Source organism: Anneissia japonica, unplaced genomic scaffold, assembly GCF_011630105.1.
Source record: "Anneissia japonica isolate Jap-2015-1 unplaced genomic scaffold, ASM1163010v1 scaffold1272_len640109_cov177, whole genome shotgun sequence".
Lineage (NCBI taxonomy): Eukaryota > Metazoa > Echinodermata > Crinoidea > Comatulida > Comatulidae > Anneissia > Anneissia japonica.
This window is the reverse complement of record NW_022700814.1, coordinates 471,969-497,277: the sequence shown is the minus strand read 5'-3', so window position 1 is coordinate 497,277 and position 25,309 is coordinate 471,969. Positions and strand designations below refer to the sequence as shown.

At 33.8% G+C, this 25,309-nt stretch overlaps 1 protein-coding gene and 1 long non-coding RNA gene across 4 annotated transcripts in view; both read left to right on the top strand.

Annotated features, from left to right (window-relative positions):
- The window catches only part of LOC117103437 (anoctamin-7-like), a 34,383-nt gene extending 12,506 nt beyond the window's left edge, over positions 1 to 21,877 (top strand). For 2 of the 3 annotated variants that reach the window (XM_033243994.1, XM_033243992.1), the window contains 16 exons: positions 794 to 945; positions 1,435 to 1,607; positions 2,169 to 2,330; positions 3,307 to 3,401; positions 5,924 to 6,045; positions 7,474 to 7,563; positions 8,059 to 8,248; positions 8,391 to 8,500; positions 9,322 to 9,470; positions 10,331 to 10,508; positions 11,239 to 11,368; positions 12,085 to 12,218; positions 12,665 to 12,745; positions 13,351 to 13,643; positions 14,909 to 14,950; positions 21,533 to 21,877. In XM_033243994.1, the coding sequence (XP_033099885.1) occupies positions 794 to 945; positions 1,435 to 1,607; positions 2,169 to 2,330; positions 3,307 to 3,401; positions 5,924 to 6,045; positions 7,474 to 7,563; positions 8,059 to 8,248; positions 8,391 to 8,500; positions 9,322 to 9,470; positions 10,331 to 10,508; positions 11,239 to 11,368; positions 12,085 to 12,218; positions 12,665 to 12,745; positions 13,351 to 13,643; positions 14,909 to 14,950; positions 21,533 to 21,818 (2,387 nt within the window). In that variant the 3' untranslated portion in view covers positions 21,819 to 21,877. The remainder of the gene's footprint in view (positions 1 to 793; positions 946 to 1,434; positions 1,608 to 2,168; positions 2,331 to 3,306; positions 3,402 to 5,923; positions 6,046 to 7,473; positions 7,564 to 8,058; positions 8,249 to 8,390; positions 8,501 to 9,321; positions 9,471 to 10,330; positions 10,509 to 11,238; positions 11,369 to 12,084; positions 12,219 to 12,664; positions 12,746 to 13,350; positions 13,644 to 14,908; positions 14,951 to 21,532) is intronic. The other variant, XM_033243995.1, reaches the window with a different exon arrangement.
- Positions 16,181 to 17,464, top strand: LOC117103438. The gene is made up of 4 exons (XR_004444595.1): positions 16,181 to 16,250; positions 16,466 to 16,541; positions 16,863 to 16,982; positions 17,384 to 17,464. It is a non-coding gene; the product is annotated as an uncharacterized LOC117103438 (long non-coding RNA).
- Positions 21,878 to 25,309: the final 3,432 nt, after the last annotated feature.

The window sequence follows — 25,309 nt, the reverse complement described above, 5'->3', positions numbered from 1 at the left end:
TGTCGAAATCGAAGTTGCCGATCAAAGACTCTCGTGCATACCAAAACAGGCCGTATACATGCAGGGGCCTAGGCCTAGCATTTCTCGAAAAATCTCAATGTTTGGGGCTACTGTTGTATCTTTTGGAGCTTCAGCAAACCATTATGGCAAAACTCTCAATCTCAATTTGCAATCACTTTGGCATAGTTACTGGCACTCCAACTAACATTATTCAACATCATATGTGCTTTATAGCATAAACAGTCCGAAGAAGCCACACGTTTTCCCTGTATTACTGAGCATCAGTCGTGCTGCATGTTTACAATTGATACCCACTACATGCAGTGGTGACGCCGTGACAGTGGGGCCCGATATCCCCAACGAAAAACTATTACAATTTAGGGGTTTTAAGGGCTTATTTAATCGATTTTAGAGCCTACTAATACATAGAAAATAATGCAATTTGTTTCTCCCCAACAAATTGTGGTTTTTCTCCCCGCCTGGGGCCGGCCCGCCCCAACCCCCTCTGTCGCCACGTCTGACTGTATGTCACATGACCAACCTAACGGAATATATTGTGCATCAATATCAAAGCCTTCATATTTATCCTCTATAGGGCTTCCATGCATGATAATGAAAGGCACATCACAAGTGATAGATAATTAAAAATGCTTTTTCTGCTGAATCAGGTAGACTTATTAGGATGAATGTCATGAATTATGCATTATGCATATGCATTATGTCCTATGCATTATGTTCTATGCATAGTGCAATATGAATATCGAAGCCTTAAATGTTCTCCCTCTTTTATTAGGGCTTCCATTTATGATAATGAAAGGCGCATATTGCGATGCTTTCATATTCCATGAAGAGTCACCGTTTGAATATATTGACGACGATGAGAAGTCAAAGCTGTTGTTGAAGGAAGAGAAAATCCCATTTGATCCTAAGCTTGATCCCAGAGAGGTACTATTCAGCATCATTATCAGCAGCATCATCATTATCATTATAATCGTCAATATCATTGATTGTCATCATCCTCATGATCATCATTCCGTTTACATGGTTACATCTTGTAAAAAACTAAAATGTCCGTCACTACAAGGTTTCTAGACTATTTCGATTGTGTGTGGTGTGTGTGCGTGTGTGATATTTACTGTGTAATAAAAACAAATAAAACAAGATAAAATAATAATTATCAATTGTCATCATTGTCATCGTCCTCATAATCATAATCATTATTAATATTGCCATTATCATTATCATCATTATCATAGTCATCATAATCATCATCATCTTCATCATATTAACATCGACATTATAAATTTGTTATTAAATTATCATCATCATCACCATAATCATGGTGTGCTCTTCTAGATACATCAGTTGTATATCATGTTCATCACACAAATTTTGCTCAAAAAAACTTGATGTCTGCCACATTTTATATTATAGGACATGCAACGAACTTGGGTAAAGTTTTTCAAATTCCAACCCATGTGGAAAATACGCAATTATTTTGGAGAGAAGATCGCCCTCTATTTTGCGTGGATAGGTTGTATGACTACGATGCTGTGGCTACCAATGCTGCTTGGTGTTGCACTGTGGATATATGGACTGTTACTGAGGTAAACACATTTATCTAATATTGTGAGCAGTACTGTAAAATACTAGGGAAAATGTGTGTTTGTGGGGTTTTATGCATTTCTGTATAGATATCATCCAAGTATAACATAGCAAAATATATTATTTTTAACGTATTACAAACAAGTTGGTATTTTATTAAACAAAAAATATATTAAAATAATGGTAAAGTTACTACTGATTCTACATGCAAAATTTAAAGGTACAAAAGCATGTCTCATTGAATATTAATAAATTAATCCCCTTAAACATTTTGGAGGTAAAAGTAAAACAGTAAAAATTCAGTTAAATGTGACTCAGCATATTGTATTTGTAGACAATATTGCTATATAATTGTATTGTGGACACATGTGAGATTTATATTTGTCAGAATTCATTTTAAAAGTTTTTGTTGTCTTCCTTGGGGTCTGTATCAATGAGGATGTTGGAAAGTTTGGCTCTGGCACCTCAGTGTTCTCTGTTTGATATTATGATGATGTATTTTGTAATAACATATTTTTATGATTTGTCACAATTATTCTTCTTCGTAAAAAAAAAATATATAGTATTGATAACTATCGCCATGAGCAAGATTTGGAAGAACAAAGGTTAAATAACCTTGAAATTCTGAAGAATGAACTGGAAATGAACATCAGTTTGTACAACAGTTCAGAAGACATCAGCAGGCTAGCCAATGTCACTACAGAGATCGCACTAGCAGGGGAGAGGTAGTGTACACATTATATCTGATACAAAGCATATGACATGACTAAATATGGTCATGATGTCATCACATCATGACTATATATGGGCATACAGTTTTTGAAAACAATACAACAAATTTACAACTAAAGATGATGACATAATTAATGTTGAAATATTGAATCCCAACACAATGGCATGTATTTCAATACTTGGAGTATGTATTATAATTTCTCTGAGGTTAAACAGTGGACTTTTCGGTTCAAATTTACAATGACCATGGTTGTGATAGAAGTGTCCTTGTCGAGGCCCTGCATAACGCTAATTCTACCACCACCACACACAAAATCAATTCAACATCCGCTTGTATCACCCTTTTTGTCATGCCATCTAAATCTGGCGAATACAAAATTTTGCTAGAAACTTGGTCCAGCTATAACTGAAACAAAGAATCTAGCAAGTGTGTGGACACAACAAGAATAAAAATACTCAATTAGCAACACTAAACTTTACACTCTGAACAGAGTACTTAATATTATACACTCTTCTCTCTTGAACAATTTTTCCCTCCACTCTCTTACTTACTAATATTAACTAAATTAACTTTACTCCTTTTTTGCTGATGTAGTTTAAAATGTACAATATTAATACAGTGAGTAATATAGACAATAGCATTTACAGCTGTTATTGATTCTGTGTATCCAATTTCTTTGCTTTCCCTCCCTCCTTGAATACATTTCTTAGCTTCTAATTCCTCTGCCATACATAGCTGTCTTTTTAAGTCCAAGTTCTGGAGGAAGACAACTGTTTTTAACATGTACATGTACATCATGTGCATTCAATATTCTGTATCTCATTACCATTGCCGAGTTTTTTATCGAACACCCAAAAAAACATTTATTTCCTCCAAAGCTGGATTTGTTGGTAGTAAAGGATTGCAATAACTTGTTATGGTTTTTACTCTCATGTAAGCTTCACTTAAACATTTTGATTTTACTTCAGCATATCAGATTTAGCTTTCGAGATGTTGACAATATTCAAGGATTCGTTTGACAGCAAAGCAACACCATTTTACGCCCTCATTATATGTCTTTGGGGTAAGTTGAATTATAATGAAACGACAAATGCAATTCGAACCCCCTCGTGAAGGTGTTGATATAAAAAGGCAATTTTTGGAAATACAATGTTTTGAAGCATATCATGTAGTGTTTTATTCTTTGCTGTATGATTGTTGAATTTGGGTGTTTATAGTATAAAAAGAGTTCCAGAATTTCATAATAATGCTATACTGTGTATTTTATTTATATATATAGCCTGGGTGCAGTAGGAAATTAGCGGGAAAAAAGTAAAGGAAAATTTATTTTTGGTTTTTCTGAATCAGTATATCATATAGTGTCTCAGAAAAAAAATCCCCATTCTTAGATCTTGGGCAACTTTTTTTATAGCACTTTGAAATTTTGACATAAAATATCATATTTTGGACTAATTAAGATGGGGGTAGGGGATAAATACGTATGTTTTTAGTCACTTTTACATATGTTATGTATATCAAATGTAACTAGAACTTGGCTAAATAGTTACTCTTCACTTTCGTTAAAAAATTTAAACAGAATGATGACGTCATCACAAAAAATTCCAAGATGTCCGCCATTTTGGCGGTAAAACATTTATATAATATATAAATATATATATATATTATAATAATAATAATAATAATAATAATAATAATAATAATAATAATAATAATAATAATAATAATAATAATAATATCATCAGAATACAAACCCACTGGAAAAAGAAATAGCGAAATTTTGCTCTGAAAGGCCCAACAATTCAATTTCTGGACTCGGATCGGGGTAAATTGAAAAAAAACTATGGCATTATTTTAGTCACTTCTAGTTTTGCTATAAATGTGAAAATTGACAATAAACTTAGTAAACTAGTTACTCTTTATTGTCTTTATCAAATTTGATTGAAATGATCAGTGCCAATTTCCAAGATGGCATTTATCTTGGCGGGAAAAATGGTTATTTTTGTAAGATTATTAGTATTATTATCATTACTACTGTATAAAATACAATCTCATCAAAGCAATGTACACATATAGAATATAGAAGATGAGGACGAGGGGGAGGATGAGAGGAATGATTCTCATCATTCATCATCATCATTCTCATTAATAATTTTCTATCATTCTCATCACCATCATCACAATCATTATTATCAACAACCATTATTATCAATCATAATCACCATCATCTTCATCCTCACCATCATCCTAATCATCTTTTTTCTCCTCCTCATCATCAACATCCTCCTTATAATAGGGAGTATAATGAGGAAGGAGATGACAGTGAGGAAGATGATGATGATAATAATAATAATGACATCAGTATAAGAAAAACAGTACTAACACTAATATTAATGTGAATTATAAACTATAATTTTTTTTATAATTATATACTACATTAATAATATTATAAAGTAACAACATAATAGTATAATAATATTGATAGAAGAAAAATGTAGGTAGAAAGATTAAATTTAAATAGGTAAACATTTCCTTTAATTTTGATTGCCGTAGTCTTGGAATTTGGTGTGTTGACGTCATCATTCCAAATTTGTTTGGGAGGTGGAGAATTCCCGTCAGACAGGCCTAGACTCCCTTCGTCCGATGCCACGACAAGGTCGCCACACCACAAATAAAGTTTTGCTTATCCTTATAACATTATTTTGATTGCCAATCCCTAATATTTTGGCTTAAAAGCAAAATTTTGGGCCATACTAAGCTAAAAAAAAAACTATCCCAGGGACGTTTATTCCGGGACTCTGTCCGAGGGTCTAGTCGGCCCTGTGTTTGGACCCACCCTATCAGACTCCCCTGGGCCGCCACTGAACGACTATAATGGGTAAGTATTTAACTAAGGTCTGTCAGTTTTCACAGTTATAGAAAAAAACCCCCTAAAAGTGACTAAAAACCTCTAAAAGTGACCAAAAACATAAACATGTCTCCCATACCCCGATCCAAAAATTGGTATTTTAAAGGGAAAATTTACTATTTCGTTTTTTCGTTGGGTTAACTTTGTATTAGTTCATTAATTATATATAGGGCCTATATGTTTTTTTTTAATGCTGTATGTATGTATAATATTGTATCGAGATTGTATTTCTTTGATAACAATAAAATTATTTTTATATTAAAAAACATAGTTTTTCTCACCATAATGGACGCCATATTGGAATTTGTCATGATGACGTCATCATTCCGATCAAATTTTTTAATGAGAGTGATGAATAACTATATAGCCAAGTTGTTGTTACATTTCATAACCACAGTATATGTAAAAGTGACCAAAAACATAAATTTATTTCCCCTACCCCCATCTTAAATAGTTTAAAATAGGGTATTTTAGGCCAAAATTTGAGACAAGCCCTAGGCATGGGGATTTTTTTTTCTGAGACACTATAGGGTATGCTGATTCAGAAAAACCAAAAATTAATTTTCCTTTACTTTTTTCCCGCTAAAGTTCATTTCAGCAGTTTTACAACCAGGCTAATACCAGTATACATGTATATATGCTTTTTATCTTTATATTTTATATTATTTTTTTTTCCATAGGTACTGTGTTTTTGGAGATATGGAAAAGAACAAATGCTAAATTAGCCTACGAATGGGATGTAGATCAGTTTGAAGTCACGGAGCCTGATAGACCCCAGTTCTATGGAACCAAAGAAAGACCGGTAAGAAAGTATTATGTAATTTCCAATATTTTTAGATTTAGATGTGATGCAATAAATGTAATCTGTAAAATACTGTAAGGAAGGAAGAGCTAATGGCATTTTAAATTTGGCATTTTGAAGTGTGTAGTGCTGCAACAGCTGTTACTATGGCTGAGAATGAGCATCTGTTTATAGTAAGCCTTTCTTAGTCATACTAGTACATTACAGTTAAAATTCTGTAATGTGACCGAGCGGTAAGGCAGGGTGACGTTCTACCTACTGCTTTAACATTGGCTTGTAATTTGATGTATGTATTTTTGTACAAATGTGACTCATGATCTGTAAACTCACACTGCGCTGTATTGAGAAACAAGCCTCAATAGCCATAATAGGCCGTAGAACATGAATTTTGAATTGGGTTTTTGTGTAATAAATAAAGTATAACTATTATTCTTAATATTCCTGAAGTTTGAGTGTAAAATTCCAACTGTAGAAGGTAAAATTTAGCCATTTTCGGATATGAGTTAGTGAAAAATGAATAGAACCTGCCGAAAATAAAAGCATTTTTCTCAAAACTTGATTTAAGAAAGTTGATAAGATGATAATTATTCAAACGGCCATAACTTTGCTTCCAGACACCTGATTGAGTTCATTTAACTGTCATTTTAAAGTAAATGATATGTTCCATGCCACCATAACAATAACATTTTGGCTGAGGACAGGTTTACACCCCTTTCATGATTTTGGGTCACAAATGTTAACCTGAAATAGATTTAAATTAAATTGAATTGAATCGGTGCTACAGGTAGTTCAAGCAGATCCTAATCCAGGGTTCCATTGGTAGAACCAAGTCTTCTTTGATAACGACTTAAGATGCACTTTAAATAACCCATTGCATCTTTTAAAAGAATAAGGGATTACCCCGATGCTATGACTCATTTCAGTCACTGTGGAATGATGTTAACATTTAAGCTTAAAGCTACGTTCACAGCAGTCCGGAGTTAAAAAATGGGTTCAGTGGTAAAGAATAGGACCGTTCACATCAAATTTGTACGTTTTTCAATCCAGACTCTGGATCTGGACCGATGGATCTGAGAGCCATTTGTATCCTGAAATTGTAGATTTTTTTTTTTTATTTACCAATCAGCAACAAGCTTGGTCGGTTCGAACCAATCAAACGCATACGTACTTAACCCGAACAACCGTGTTACATGCGCGATGTGAAAGCAGCATTAAAAATACGTAGCAACTCACCTCTTTTTTTTCGATGTGAACGTAGCTTAATATGCTTCTATAAGAACCTCTTTGGTGGCTAGGTAGTCAGGAACTTTTATGTAACTTTATATAACACAAGTGCATAAAGTTTTATGTATTAAATAAAGTCCAACTATTATTACATAAAATAGCTATGACAAAAGCTGATAACAATCATTGTTTCTATCTTTACAGGATCCCGTCTCTGATTTGCCCGATTGGTACTACCCCTTCTACAAGCAGTTTCTCAAGTTTATAACATCATTTAGTATTCTCGTTTTTATGGTAAAAGGAACATTTGTATATCTTCTTTTTGTTTTTGGATTGATTGATTTATTCAATATAAACACCAAGGATAACCCACAAAAGTCTAAAGAAAACTTATTTCCAGCTTTCTTCTGGTTAGTAGGCCATACACCTAAAGATAATCCCCTATTCTTTTCCAAAGAGTGTACTGCGTTCTTTAATGTGCAAATGGGGCATAAAGAAATTTGTATTGTATTGTATTGTTGTATAATGCACATGGGACCAACAGATTAAATGTTTCATGGGAAAGACGGTGCGCTATCGTAACTTGAATTTCAGCCCTCCAGCTGAAATACAAGGATATCAGCGATGGGAATTGTACCGGGGACCAAGAAATCTGCACGGTTCAGCGCACACACAGTGGCTACCAACCAGTTTAGCCAACTGAGCTAAGCTGCACTCATAATGTTGTTGCACTAGCAGGATTCCTTAAATGTTACTTATTTTATTATTTCTAATTTATCATATTTCTAGGCCTCCTTAGTTGTTGCCAGTGCCATATCTGTGATCTTGTATCGTTTAATCATGTCGTACTTATTCCGTGATGGCTCGTCTATCGAACAACTTCTGTATGCATCGTTGACGAGTACTGTCCTCAACTCAGCATGCATTATGACGCTCGGTAAAGTCTATGAATACGTTGCTTACAAGCTCACTGACTGGGGTTAGTGTAATTTTTTATTTCTTGTAAGGTGAAATTACATTAAACTACATTGTTATTTTTGTTGATTTCATCTGTTATTTTCAACGTTATTATTAGCTTAATTTGTTGAAGATACTATTGCATCATTCTTTATATTTTACAGAGAATCATCGGACACAGACAATGTATGAAGACGCCCTCATCATCAAGCTGTTTGCATTTCAGTTTGTTAACAGTTACACGTCGCTATTCTACATCGCTTTCTTCCGTGATGTAAGACTACATTTTAAAAAATATATTTAACAAGATGACTACTAGAAAGTATAACACATACGCCAAGTATTGAAATGCACGCCATCATGTTGGGGGAAGAATGATTAGACTACTAATGTATAATGTTACAATGTTTCTGTAGCACTATTACCCGATAAATTATCGGAAAGCAGCCATTTTGCTATTTTTCATTGCGGAAACAGGGCCCATAGTTCTTGATAAATTATCGGATGAGAATCATATTTTAACGGAAAAAGCCCCAAATGCGAAAAAAGATAACTTTTGACTGAGGTCAAATCACAGTACAAAGGAATTCTTTTCGTACACCTTGGAACTTCTTTGTGTGAACTTTTCTAAGCCTAGGTTCTCACACGGCAGCTAATGGTTAGCAGGATCCGGATCCTGCTAACCGTTAGCTGCCGTTTGTCCATACGAGAAGAACCCGAACAGGATACCAAAAATATGATGATCGAATCACTGGCCAATAAGAAACTGGAAATTGCAAACACGTACGTGTGATTGGTTGCTGATAAAAACTCGCTCAACTTGCTAACTGATAGCGCTTGCTAACCGTTAGCAGTATCCGGATACTGCTAACCGATCGGGCGTTCTCTAACTGTTAGCGCTAGCGGTTAGCTCCTGATTCGGATACTAGGGCTCTCGTGAGAACCAGGCTTAAAGGCAACTAGTAGTTAGTAGGCCCAGAGTTAAACGCTTGATCAATAGTGAGTAAATTTTCAGACTTTTATAAGGAGAAATTAGCTTTATTAAATGTTAAAATGACCAGAATATTTGATTAAATGTTACAATTATTTTTACAGTTAACAACAGATTCTGGTTTTCTGAATATGGGTGAGAGGTTTGTGGATCCCTGTGATGACAACAACTGTATGTCTCTTCTCTCCCTGCAAGTCTTTGTCCTCATGTTGATGAAGCCTTTCCCAAAATTCCTAAAGGATTTGATTCTTCCGTAAGTGTTGATTGAGAGTCCTCATGTCTTAAAGTTTTATTCCATGATTCAATTGCTTGATGCCTATCTACTCTAGTCTAGATATGAGTGCACAGAGACCCTCATTTTTTTGCATGGGATAAATTGATAATCTTTAACAATGTAACATCATCAGCTGATTATCAGTGACAATCTGAGCTGGTTGTCATTAAGAACAAGGACAAAATCTGATTTCGAGGCAGCTGGAGAGGAGTTTTTCCTAGACTGTCAAATTTTATTTCGAAGGAACATGTGACTTGCCTATATATGATCATGATGACATCACATCACGACCATATATAGGCACATCATGACTATGGGCATACACCAGAACAAACATGGTTTGGAACGTGAACCCTTGGATGGGAAAGTTAAGTATTTCCTAGCCAGCTCAGTTAGTTTAACTGCTTGTAGTGCAGGTTATATTTATAATACGCTTGGAATGTTCCTTTAAGCCCAGCCCCTTGGATACTGTTGCTAAGGTCGAGCAAAATGCTTCAAAGCTGCTGCAGTTTTGTTATTTTCTCTGTCCTTTTAATCATTTTTCTGCCTTTTCTTTTCTTTACGTTCACCTTACCTTTTGTTTACTTGGACATTGTGTGTAGAGACCTTCATTTGATTTGATTTGATTTATTGTAATACCATACATGAAATATACAAAACAATTGTAAAACAACATGAATATAAAAATTAATAAAATCATGTGGTATTAGGGATAACCCTCTAAAATCCCTAGAAGTGGATTTACATTTTGAAGGGTCCCTTGTTTATTTGTGCCTTATATTGACATTATTATTATTATTATTATTATTATTATTATTATTACTGTTATTATAACATAGATTTTTAAAGAAGCTTTGGCGAAGACGGAAATGTTGTCGGAAGGCGAAAGTAGCAGCATCTGAGAAAATTAAGATAGAGGATGTGGAATTTATAGAGAAAGAACGATTGAAGCCACCCGTCAAGGATTTCACACTGTGGGAGTACAATGAGAAGATCATTATGTATGGCTACCTAATGGTACACAAAATAATTTATCTTAGTACAATTGATGTTGTATTTGATAGTGTATAAGAAAAGTTTTTTTAGAATCAGAATTTATATAGTCCTAACACAATCCGCAGATTATACAAAGCGATTTATACAAGGCGCTGGCATCATTATTTCCCTGGTCACTGGATACTGAGTTGGCAGACCCGCACATTGTACAACTTTCTCAGCTCCCTGGCTCCCTTGACACAAGCAATGCGACGAGCGTCAAATCTCGAATTCCCAATCTAACGATCAGAAATCCAACACCTTACACGTTGCACCACACGCTCCTAGTTAACTCCTATCACACCTACATTAGATCAAGCACCTATGAAATACTAACTGATTCTATGGTATGTTTTCCAGTATGTAGCAACTATTGCACATAAGCATTCCAATTTACTAGGCTATGCACTTAGACAGAGAGGTGATACAGATAAAGTGCCTTGCACAAGAAAACATACAAGGGATCAGCCTTGGATTGAAACCTAGATTTTTGCAATTGGAAGCCCAACACTTTACCAATGTACCACTTTTCCCACATAATTTCTGGTTCGAGAAATTAAATTGTTTGTCAAAGCAGACATTGTAAAAAGTGTGGGCAGAAAAGTACTTTTTTTTATATTCATAATCTTTATTCCAGTTTTAGTGCTTTTTAATTTAACTTATTTTATATTCTTTAAAAATGATTTTTTTTTTTTTTTAAATTTCATTCTAGCTATTTTCATCAGCCCTTCCTCTCGCACCGCTCATTCAGTTACTTACCAATGTGATTGACATACGTGTTGATGCTAAACGTCTACTGTGGTTCAACAGAAGACCGGTCCCATATATATCACAAGATATTGGTAAGTGATTAACGGGCGGATCGAGAGATGTCTGAAAGGGGGGTCCAAAAGTAGGGCTGATCGAGACAACATTACCCTAGGGGCTCCAGGGGCATTTGTTCTATCGATGCCCGTTTTGAGCGATATGTTATTTATTTTTCTTTCTTTTTCTTTTATTTTACTTTCCGAAATGGGGGCCCTTGGCCGGAGCCGACCCCGCCCCTCCTAAATCCGCTTCCGATTAACACGTTGGCTGCCAGTGATGTGCATTCACATCAGACAGGTTTCACTCGAGACTCCGAGGACATAAGTTCACGTCCACACCTGTCCAACTGACCACTATTATATTGCGCATAAACTAGCAGAACACAAACTCTTGCCCCAAATTAATGATCTAAAAATAGCTGCCGTATGTTTGTTCGTGCTTCACTACAGTTAATTGCAATGATTTTGATTATGGTGGCACCATTTATGCCTTGGTGTTTGGGATGGAACTAGGAAAAAAGGCTTGGCAATTAACGTGTTAAACTGTATCAATGTTTCATCTTCTCTTCAGCTGCGTCCAATACAAAGAAGATGTTGTCACATACTTTTAATAAATAAATGTGTAATATTTACACCAAGTTGGATGGTATAAGCCTCTTATTTTTGCCAACCATTTATCAACAAAGTCCTACCCAGTCGGGTATCCAGAAAGTTAATTTGTCTTTAATACTTGTATATTTTTCCAATTTCAGGTATGTGGTTTGCAATCCTGAATTTCCTCAACATAGCAGGAGTAATTAGCAATGCGTTTATTATCTCTTTCACTGCTCAGTGGGGTCAGGATTATGACCAGGAAGGCAAGCTCTGGATAGTCCTCATTTTTGAAGTAAGTTTATGTTTTGAATAAATAATAATATTAATTTTCAACAATAATAATAATAGTTTTAAATATAAGTTGTTTTTGAAATTCCTTTTTACTTTCCTTTTTTTATATTTTATTTTGTTCTTGGGTGCACCATCAAAGTGATGGATCCCACTGATCTAAAAGTGAACCCAATAAATCGTTAAAAAAAACTGAGTTGTTAACCCAGGTTAAACAAGAAATTGATAAATAAAATAAAATGCATAATTGTATCAGGGACCCCATCTGAAATAGGCTTTCAGGATTAGCCTCTGCTCATTTTTTTGTCCCTTCTTTGTAATGATTTCATGGAAAACAAAAAATATTTCTTACTGTTTTATTTTTATTTAAATATTATTGCTTAATTTCTGTTTATCTAAATCATATTTTGTGTATATAAATGATAATATTTGTTTGTTTTCTTACAACAGCATATTGTGTTTGCCTTCATGTTCTTTCTGGCGTATGCCATTCCTGATACTCCGAGGGAAGTTTCCCTAGCAATAAGAAAGGTCAGTTGATCACTTGAAGTAGTAGAGATTCATTATATGTCAGTCCATGGTCTTCACTTAAGCCCAGGGCCAAAGATGTGCCAAACAGCAAACTTAATCACTTTTCTAAGAGGCATAACATACACATGAGATCTCTACATAAAACTAAGTCTCAATATGAGTCTTAAAGATTGCAGATGTGTTGATCGTTAGAAAAGAATCCTGGTACCATGACAGGCATTGAACCCAGAACCCTGGGTTTGGAAGGCAAGCATCTTAAGTACCAAGCTATTCAACCCCACTCCATTGGTTGTTGTTGGAAGAGTAGATTTTTGTTGACAACAAACTACCGTACATGCCTTGTCAGTGAGGTTGTGACGAGTAGACCTAATAAACATGAACAATGGAACATGTGACATGACTAAATATGGTCATGATGACCTCCCATTATAGACATATGACCAAATATGTGCACACAACAGTTGGTTGTCAAAGAAAAAAAAATATTTCAATAGAAAGTTTGAACAAAATTCTACCGTAATTGTACATAAAATTAATTAAACTATTTTTAATTCTATTCAACAATATGTCTTATCAATAAATTTAAATATATAACTTCTTTTTAGGAACGATATCAAGTGAATATACAAATGGATGACACCAAGGATAAAGGAGACCTAACAGCAGAAGAATCCGCAACCAAACTACGAAAAATACCAACAAATCTTGAAGGATACAATTACTTTAAGTCGACTTACTTATCCAACAAAAGTGATGAGTATATTAAAAAAAATCCTTCTTCAAGATCCAACAGCCCTGAGAGGCAGGAAGTGACTGAGAATGGATATTCCAAGCATGGGACAGTTGAGTATGTGCCAGATGAAACATCACCACCACCTGAGCAATACGTATATTCAAAGTTCGTATAATTTTTATATTTTGTTATTCAGTGGTGCTGAAATAAATTTTGTGTATTATGCTGAGAATTTGATTATGGATTTTGTTTTTATCTCTTTTGTATTTTTATATAATAATGTTTTGTTCATTATTATATTTTTTGTGTTTGTAAGTTTTAAAATTATAGGTTGTTTAATATTAATCAGGTTAAAACAATACATCTTATCTTTTCTGTCTGTACCTTGTGTAGTTGAAACCACTCCTCTTGTTTTTATTTCCAACTACGATAGTTGAGTATAATGTTAATTTAAAAGCAAATATTTACTCTGCATTTTTTATCATGGAATTGGCACATTAAACATCTTATACTTTTTTATTATTATTATTATTAAAACAGCATTATTAAATTGAATCATAAGTACCATGATCATAATCACTACAACTAGACATCATCATTATCAAAATTATAATTATAATTATTATTCAAAATTATCAATCAATTTCATTATTTAAGTCTGCTCTTACAAAACATCTTATTTCAATGTATTAATTAACTAATTTTAATTTAAATTTTTAGTATCTAAGTTTAAATTTGTTATTTTTATTTTGTGTTCTATGGAGCGAGTACATTGATTGTTTGGGCTTTCGCCTATTCTCGCATCCTGGCTAAATTGTTATTATTATTATTATTGATATCATAACCATCATTATTTTTATCATCAGCACTAAAATGGTCATCATCATTCATTATCACTTTATTTTTATCATTAATCAATCATCTTCACTGTCATTGTCATCGTCATTATAATGTAATGTGGTTGGATTTATATAGCGCTTTATACAGAAGTCTCAAAGCGCTTGAGGTGTGGACTAGCCTGCACAGCAACTTTTTTCTCCCCAAGGGTCTCTACGTGTCTGAGCTGCCCGGTAAACCAGTACCAGCTACTCTTGTCTGTCCACAACAGGGGCTGAATGGACCAGTACACCGGGTTAACCTCCTACTCACAAGCCATTGCATTCACTGGGCCTAAGGTTTATGCTTAGTCCTTATTCGAGATTCAAGAAGACTTGTTTCCCCACCAGAACCGTGAGCGAGCATGCTGTTCGAAGCACCGATATTATGGTTGTGGGCAGCGGCGCCCCTGCCTTACTGCTCGTCCATTATCATCATTATCCTCGCCATTATTATTACATGTCGAAAAGTTAGTCTATGTGGAATACGTCTCTTTTTTTTTTCTCGAGATTAAAATCGAATTAAAGCTATTTATGTGCAATTCTACTTTACAGCGACTCTAATTATTCAGAATCGACTGAAGGCACACAGTACATGTAAGAGTTTATATTCAGCATCAACATTATTCTTGAGCCGTATAATCTATCCTTTAATGTATACATCTAGTGCCTACATACAGTACTTTAATGTATACATCTAGTGCCTCTATTATTCAATGTATACATCTAGTGTGTCCATACTTTAATGTATACATCTAGTGTGTCCATACTTTAATGTATACATCTAGTGTGTCCTTACTTTAATGTATACATGTAGTGTGTCCTTACATTAATGTATACATCCAGTGCATCCATCCTTCAATGTATACATCTAGTGCGTCTGTCATTTAATCTAAACATCTAGTGAGTACATACTTTAATGTATACATCTAGTGCGTCCATACTTTAAAATGTATACAGTACATCTATCTAGTGCATCCATACTTTTAATGTATACATCTAGTGCGTCTATACTTTAATCTATACATCTAGTGGGTCCATACTTTAATGTATACATCTAGTGGGTCCATACTTAAATGTATACATCTAGTGGGTCCATACTTTAATGTATACATCTAATGGGTCCATATTCTAATGTATACATATAGTGCATCCATACATTAATGTATACATCTAGTGCATCCATATTTTAATCTATACATCTAGTGCGTCCATACTTTAATGTATACATCTAGTGCATCCATACTTTAATGTATACATCTAGTGCGTCCATAGTTTAATGTATACATCTAGTGGGTCCATTCTTTAATCTATATATCTAGTGCGTCCATACTTTAATGTATACATGTAGTGCATCCATACTTTAATGTATACATCTAGTGCGTCCATAGTTTAATGTATACATCTAGTGGGTCCATTCTTTAATCTATATATCTAGTGCGTCCATACTTTAATGTATACATGTAGTGCGTCCATACTTTAATGTATACATCTAGTGCGTCCATACTTTAATGTATACATGTAGTGCGTCCATACTTTAATGTATACATCTGGTGTGTCCATCCTTCAACGTATACATCTAGTGCGTCTGTCATTTAACCTATACATCTAGTGGGTTCATACTTTAATGTATACATGTAGTGTGTCCATAATTTTAACATTGTTTACTAAATCAGATGAATATCATTTCATTCTTTATGCATCTGGACAAGCCCTTTATTTAATCTAGTAACTGGGTGGAAAAGTCTACAACACATACTCAGCCCCTTGAGGGAGTACTCCGTGGTTGCAGCTAGTAATCTGTCCATTGTATTTTTTGTTTTACCAGAGAAACATTATGGGATCTGACGTCATCAGACTTCTCCAACCGCAAGCCAGTTGTTGGATCATACACAAGGTTTTGATATATTTTAGTGATATTTTCTACAATTCAAATTATCATGAATGTTGGTTTGGCAGAAAAAAAAGCACCGTCAGAGTCAATATACATGCTCACACTACGGCGTTCAAAAGTCTGAAAAAAGTAGTGGACTACCATATAATATTAAACTAATTTGATTATCTGCCATACACTAAACTATATATATAATTTTTTTTTTTTTTTTTTTTCAGACGTGCCCTACCTCGATATACTGCCATAGAGCCAACTGGGGCTGGTGGGCCTTTTGGACCATCACCAGGACAGCAGGTAAATGAGTTACCTGTGACTTTTGATATGTAATAATCAAAAGAATTGTATACAAATGGACTACCCATTGGATATCTTTACCTTGGTCCCCCAAAATAATGTACTTAAACATGTGTTTGTGGGACAAGCATGTGTTCCTGACCTTGGTCAATTTTAAAGTTTGACTGGCACTCTATAATAAATAAATAAATATAAAAAAGGTTTGTTGTTGTAGGCTGTTGGTAAAGTTACGATATTAATTTTTTAATTCAGGTGTTTAACTAGTAATTTATATTGTTATAGTTATTGATTATTATTTTTATAATTATTTATATTTTGCAGGCTAAATTCACTTATAACATGAAGGCATTACATGACCCATTTAGTACACAGAACAGAAAATTAGTGAACGATAACTATGGAATTTCCCTTCCACTTATTGTTGAACGGAGACAAAACAAGGTAAGTGATGTTAATAGCAAAGTGTGCATAGTTTGCACACACATTTTGAATTGTTGCTACAAAATTGTTTTAAATCCAGACTGTTGACAGAGGTACAGAGTGAGTGTGTAAACAATAATCTCTTAAGTTCTTCTGTAAAAAGCTCCGTATTGTACATTCCTTAAACTGAAAGAAGTATCGGACCCAGATCTAAGTTTTACCCAGGCCACACCCACATAGCAGCCTGTTAAATGACCTCATCTTTTTTGCAATAATTAAATAAAACAAATTTTACATTGGTAATGTTTTTGAAATGTTATTATTTTATTTGTTATTAAAACTTGTAACAGTAAGAAGTATAAAAAAAAATATAAAATGCTGTTTTTATTTTTAATTTTTATTTCATTCAATTCTATTTAAAGGTTCCTCTGCAAAAACCAGTTACAGGATCAAATGTTGAACACCTTGCAGTTCTGCCACGAGCAAACCGTGTTGATCCACAAGTAAGAATAAACTTTAAGCCTACTTCTACCTCGTATCATACCTATTGCTTGTAAAGCTTTTCTCTCATTGTAATGTAATGTAGTTAGATTTATATAGCGTTTTATACCGAAATGGTCTCAAAGCGCTTGAGTGGTGGATTAGCTCTTACAGTAAACTTGCTTCTCCACTAAGGGTCTCTTTGTGTCTTGTGTCTTACCTACATGGTAAACTGCCAACTATTCCCTACTCTTGTCTGTCCACAACAGGGGCTGAATGGACCAGTACACCGGGTTAACCTCCTACTCACAAGCCATTGCATTCACTGGGCCTAAGGTTTATGCTTAGTCCTTATTCGAGATTCAAGAAGACTTGTTTCCCCACCAGAACCGTGAGCGAGCATGCTGTTCGAAGCACCGATATTATGGTTGTGGGCAGCGGCGCCCCTGCCTTACTGCTCGTCCATTATCATCATTATCCTCGCCATTATTATTACATGTCGAAAAGTTAGTCTATGTGGAATACGTCTCTTTTTTTTTTCTCGAGATTAAAATCGAATTAAAGCTATTTATGTGCAATTCTACTTTACAGCGACTCTAATTATTCAGAATCGACTGAAGGCACACAGTACATGTAAGAGTTTATATTCAGCATCAACATTATTCTTGAGTCGTATCTATCCTTTAATGTATACATCTAGTGCCTACATACTTTACGTATACATCTAGTGCCTCTATCCTTCAATGTATACACCTAGTGCCTCTATCCTTCAATGTATACATCTAGTGTGTCCATACTTTAATGTATACATCTAGTGCGTCCATACTTTAATGTATACATGTAGTGTGTCCTTACTTTAATGTATACATCTAGTGCGTCCATACTTTAATGTATACATGTAGTGTGTCCTTACTTTAATGTATACATCCAGTGCGTCCATCCTTCAATGTATACATCTAGTGCGTCTGTCATTTAATCTAAACATCTAGTGGGTACATACTTTAATGTATACATCTAGTGCATCCATACTTTAAAATGTATACATCTATATAATGCGTCCATACTTTAATGTATACATGTAGTGCGTCCATACTTTTAATGTATACATCTAGTGCGTCTATACTTTAATCTATACATCTAGTGGGTCCATACTTTAATGTATACATGTAGTGCGTCTATACTTTATTGTACAAGGGAAAGAAAAATGAAAGGCTTTGGGATGAATAGGAAAGTAACAGGCCTTGAAATGATTCAAATTACCAAAGCATTGTAATAATAACGTTTATTGATAATCATCAAACCAATCATTTGAACTTAATTTAACTAACCTAAAACCAAATATTTGACAATAATTTTTTTGGTACATTTGCATTTGTTTTGGTTTTTCTTCTGTGTTGTTGTTAAGCGCCTCGAGGTTGTGTCAACGTGAGACGCTATATAAATCCAGAGTTATTATTATTACGTTATACATCTACAATAGTGTGTCCATTCTTTAATCTATACATCTAGTGCGTCCATACTTTAATGTATACATGTAGTGGGTCCATTTTTTAATCTATACATCTAGTGGGTCCATACATTAATGTATACATTTAGTGGGTCCATACTTTAATGTATACATCTAGTGGGTCCATATTTTAATGTATACATAGTGCATCCATACATTAATGTATACATCTAGTGCATCCATACTTTAATGTATACATCTAGTGCGTCCATACTTTAATGTATACATGTAGTGCGTCCATACTTTAATGTATACATCTGGTGTGTCCATCCTTCAACGTATACATCTAGTGCGTCTGTCATTTAACCTATACATCTAGTGGGTTCATACTTTAATGTATACATGTAGTGCGTCCATAATTTTAGCATTGTTTACTAAATCAGATGAATATCATTTCATTCTTTGTGCATCTGGACAAGCCCTTTATTTAATTTAGTAACTGGGTGGAAAAGTCTAGAACACATACTCAGCCCCTTGAGGGAGTACTCCGTGGTTGCAGCTAGTAATCTGTCCATTGTCATACAAACGTATTAAGTGCCCACAAGGTCGTCCATAATTTTCATAGGAGTACAAAACTGAATTTTTTCAGTAACCCCTCCCCTCCCCCAGAAAGAGTTCACCATTAAAGTTTGATTTGTGTCATTTCTAGATCCTCATTTTATCTTTTTCATAAAAGAGTACTTAAGTCTGCACTTTCCACCCCTCCCCCACTAAAACATATATTTTGTACTCTTTTGAAAATTTTGGATGGCCCTTTATGTAAAGTGAGAGAAAATGTTGATAAAGTGGCTTACCAAAAACCAGAAGGAATTATCCAGTAATGACACCCCAACCCTAACCTTGAATGATCTACTAGCAACAAATATTATTTGTTTTCTACAACACTATGTAGAACCATTGAAAAATTAATCTAGATCAAACAGTCGTACCAGGGAACAGTAAAATTGCACATTCTAACAGGCACACTGCTGTACCATACATACCAATTAATTATAAATAATTTATTTCCATGTTTTACAAGGCTTTTTCTCGTCAATAATGCCGCTAGTCATCCTTGATGTTAGTTTTATTATCAAATTTTTCATACAAATTCACCTCCTTATTAGATCAATCAACTAGTTTCTTGGGCAATATAAGAATAAACTATTATTATTATTATTACTATACTTCATTTTCTTTCTTATTTTATCTTCCAATATAATTTAAAGTGATAATTATAGAGACCAACTGGGATCAATATGTTAATCTCAAACAATGAAATGTTGGAAATAACTTAATTTGATGTCATCCATTTAAATTACAAATTATGAAGTTATTTGAGAATAACATGTCATGTTGGAAGGATCCAATGAATTTGTACTTAATCAGCCATAGAGGGTGGTGGAGGGCTCTGTGATGATTTTACCCCCTCATAAATCCCTCTCTGGGGCCCTTTATTATAACATTGGGGGAGGGGGGTGAGTGGGTTGTGATGATCTTCACCTCTCATATGTAAAAGTCCTTCACTGGGGCCCTCTATGATAAAGTCCTTGTTGGGGCTGTGATGATCTTAACCCCCCCTCCCCCCAAACTTCAAAAGTTCCTCTTGGGGCCCTCTATGATAAAGTCCCTGGTGGGGCTGTGACAATCTTCACCCCTCATCTGTAAAAGTCCTCTCTGAGGCCCTTGTATAAAGTCCTGTGATATACCACTGACCATCTTAATACATCTATATATTCAATATAGGCCTAGTGGGTTTATTCCATGATATATGATTTAATTATATTTGATAAATATTATTTGTAATTTAGTCATTTATTATGTATATTAATTTTTAATATTTTTTGAACTATTTCTTTAAATAGTTTTTTCAAAAATTTCATTTGATTATATTAAAGATTTCCTTATTCAAAATGATTTATTAGTTGTGCTCTAAGAATTAGGTCTCTGTTTAAAATAAGTAAAATCCAAGTTAAACCTTTGACCTCAACACAAGGGAATATATAATGAAATTGTTTTCAGTCCTGAAATAAAAATCCAGGCGGCACAGACACTGGAATAAGGAAATTCGTAGTTTGGAGTGTACATGCCCGTGTTGAGGTCAATCAACATAAACAAACATGCACGCATACATACACAAACAAACACCACATACATACATACATACACACAAACATACACCACATACACACACAACATACAGTAGGTGACCTTTGATATGGGCATGCACAGTTTAAACTATAAATTGGGCTATTTCCACTCAAGTATCTTAAAGATGTATTTTTTCTTGCAAAATACCAAAAAAAATGTTTACCTGTCATTTTAAAGCAAAAAATGATAGAACTTCACTTCCAGTGACTGGAAGTGTTTTATTATCTTTATTATAATTATCTAGATTAAAAATCAGAGTACATATTTTTTTTATTTAATAATTTCTATGCTCAAGTTAATAATTTTTATGTTACTGCAAAATAAGCAAGTTAATTTCAAAATTATTTTTTATTATTTTTTGTCATTTTCAAGGGACAATACATCTTTAACCAATTACTACAGCTTTCTTGCTATTTAGTTATTCTTGTGTTTGTTTTTTTTTTCCATCCATTAGAATTAATTACGACGATAGTTTTGAAAAGGATGTGAACCCTTTTAACCATAACTCACTGGAGCCAATCAAACACAAGAAAAAGAAGAAGAAAAAGAAAAAACCAAAAGTTGTAATGGAATATGAAGAACCACCAAACATTGTTTATCCTGACAACCACAATCACAACATGAATGTACAGAACTTGTACCCTAACTACGATAATGGTCCATTCATCGCCACTGGCTACAATGATCCCGCATATCCGCCACCAATTGTGTACAATCCATATGGAACCACAAATGCCTGATTCCGGAATGTAGTTGGTACCAAATTAAAAAAAACGATTTTTATATCATATTTTTGTGTGCACAATGTGTGTATCGTGAAAGTCTGCTAAGTAGGGGAGCATTATGCCTGCTTTATTTTCATTGTCTTTTATTATAGGATTTATATACCGTAGCACCTTTCCTTCCAGTTACATATTATTAGTTTTATTAATTATTATTCCTGTCTCTTATACACATCTAGATGTGTATAAGAGACAGCTCTATGATAAAGTCCCTGGTGGGGCTGTGACAATCTTCACCCCTCATCTGTAAAAGTCCTCTCTGAGGCCCTTGTATAAAGTCCTGTGATATACCACTGACCATCTTTATACATCTATATATTCAATATAGGCCTAGTGGGTTTATTCCATGATATATGATTTAATTATATTTGATAAATATTATTTGTAATTTAGTCATTTATTATGTATATTAATTTTTAATATTTTTTGAACTATTTCTTTAAATAGTTTTTTCAAAAATTTCATTTGATTATATTAAAGATTTCCTTATTCAAAATGATTTATTAGTGGTGCTCTAAGAATTAGGTCTCTGTTTAAAATAAGTAAAATCCAAGTTAAACCTTTGACCTCAACACAAGGGAATATATAATGAAATTGTTTTCAGTCCTGAAATAAAAATCCAGGCGGCACAGACACTGGAATAAGGAAATTCGTAGTTTGGAGTGTACATGCCCGCGTTGAGGTCAATCAACATAAACAAACATGCACGCATACATACACAAACAAACACCACATACACACATACATACACACACCCATACACAAACATACACCACATACACACACAACATACAGTAGGTGACCTTTGATATGGGCATGCACAGTTTAAACTATAAATGGGCTATTTACACTCAAGTATCTTAAAGATGTATTTTTTCTTGCAAAATACAGAAAAAAAAAAAATCATTTTTGAGATTAACTTGCCCATTTTGAAGCAACTTAAAAACTATCATTTTGAACATGGGAATTAGTGTATTTAAAAAATGTTTACCTGTCATTTTAAAGCGAAAAATGATAGAACTTCACTTCCAGTGACTGGAAGTGTTTTATTATCTTTATTATAATTATCTAGGTTAAAAATCAGAGTACATATTTTTTTTATTTAATAATTTCTATGCTCAAGTTAATAATTTTTATGTTACTGCAAAATAAGCATTATAGTTAATTTCAAAATTATTTTTTATGATTTTTTGTCATTTCCAAGGGACAATACATCTCTAACCAATTACTACAGCTTTCTTGCTATTTAGTTATTCTTGTGTTTGTTTTTTTTTTTCATCCAATAGAATTAATTACGACGATAGTTTTGAAAAGGATGTGAACCCTTTCAACCATAACACACTAGAGCCAATCAAACACAAGAAAAAGAAGAAGAAAAAGAAAAAACCAAAAGTTGTAATGGAATATGAAGAACCACCAAACATTGTTTATCCTGACAACCACAATCACAACATGAATGTACAGAACTTTTACCCTAACTACGATAATGGTCCCTTTATTACTGCTGGCTACAACGATCCTGCATATCCGCCACCAATTGTGTACAATCCGTATGGAACCACAAATGCCTGATTCCGGAATGTAATTGGTACCAAATTTTTAAAAACGATCATATTTTTGTGTGCACAATGTGTGTATCGTGAAAGTTTGTCTGTTAAGTAGGGGAGCATTATGCCTGCTTTATTTTCATTGTCTTTTATTATAGGATTTATATACCGTAGCACCTTTCCTTTCAGTTACAAAGTCGATTTTTGTTTCTGGTTGTAAAGTCCACATGCTTTATTTTTGCTTCTGCATTAGAGCAGTAGCAGGCAACTCTACCAGATAGGCCTACCCTTTTATCGTTCTGGTAAATAATGTACCTTGGTTAAAATTAGGTACCGGTATGTAGTTTCTTTGTTTTTTTTATGCTTTTATTAATTATTTGTTGTTATTATTATTATTATTATTATTATTATTATTATTATTATTATTATTAATTTAACTGACTAAATCCTTTCCGAGCCACTGGGGCTCATAGGGCTGGAGCTTATCCCCAGTTTCTGTAGTGTGAAGCGGATGAGAGTTGTACTCCCCCTGGACGGGACACTAGTCCGTCGCAGGTTAGTCCAAAGCAGTTTGCTGGTACCCATTGATACAGCTGGGTGGACTGAAGCAATGTAGCTAAAGTGCCTTGCCCAAGGACACAAGTTAATCTGCACAGCGGAGACTCGAAACCCCGACCTTATGATTGAAAGCCCGAACCTCAACTGCTGCGCCAAACTGCCGCTATATTATTATTATTACTGTTATTATTGTTATTATTATTACTATTATTATTATTACACTTATTACTATTATTATTATTTTTATTATTATTATTATTATTGTCGTTGTTGTTGTTTGCTATTTTTATTATTATCTTACTAAAACCTACCTTAAAGGGAACTTAGACAATGGAGACATTAGAGAACAATTAAAAAAGCGACGTTAATGGGAAAATAACATGACGTTAAGGGGAAAATTATTATTATTGTTTTTATTATTATTAGTTTTATTAATTATTATTCTGATAAAACCGTCTAAGAAGGCCTTTGAGACATTATTTATTTTAGGGTGTATCTCCTCAGGTAGCAATGTGTTGTATGTTAGAAATTTGTGTATTAAAGCATAACTTATAAAAACTTTCTGATAAGAAATTGATAAGTTTTATTTTTTAGAAAATTTGAATGCTGTTCTTAATTTATTTACTGAAGAATCTATGGTAATGTAAATAATATGTTAATAATAGTTTTTATAGGATTGTACATTCTGAATTTTACCATTTAGTCTTAAATTTTGTAGAAATGCAATTAAAAACGATGCTCTTGGAGACGAACAAATTTCTTTGTACTTGGTGCAATATAGTTTTATATTTTAGTGTGTGTAGTACTGTATTACTGTTAGTGGCCAAAGAGATGTTTTTCTTGACAAACTGTACAAAATACAGATTTTTACAATTCATAATAAATACTGCATGTAAAGAAAGATCATTTATTCTTTCACGGTATCAGCGTTGAAGGTGGGAATCTTGAGATATGATATTTTTTTTAAAGATAAAAATTCAGTTTGTAGCCATGAAAAGAAAATTTGTAATGCCATTGAATTCCTTAAGTGCCTTCACACTGAATTTGGATAGGAAGGCCTACTAAACCGATCACAAAATTGAATCGGTGTGTAAGATTGGGGACACGCATTGGACGTGTATGTCGTACGATTGTTTCAGCTGTCTTAGTTATAATATAATAATGCATAGATTTTTAGTAAAGAGCCCTTTTATAATCTCTATTACACACAAGTGTAATGAATAAGAAAAGACAAATTAAATAGTGAAAAGATTTATGGGGTTCTCAAACATAGTCAAGAGGACATTCCCTCCTTGATGAAAATTGGGAGCAGGTTCCATAATATGAATTAAACGATCGTATCCC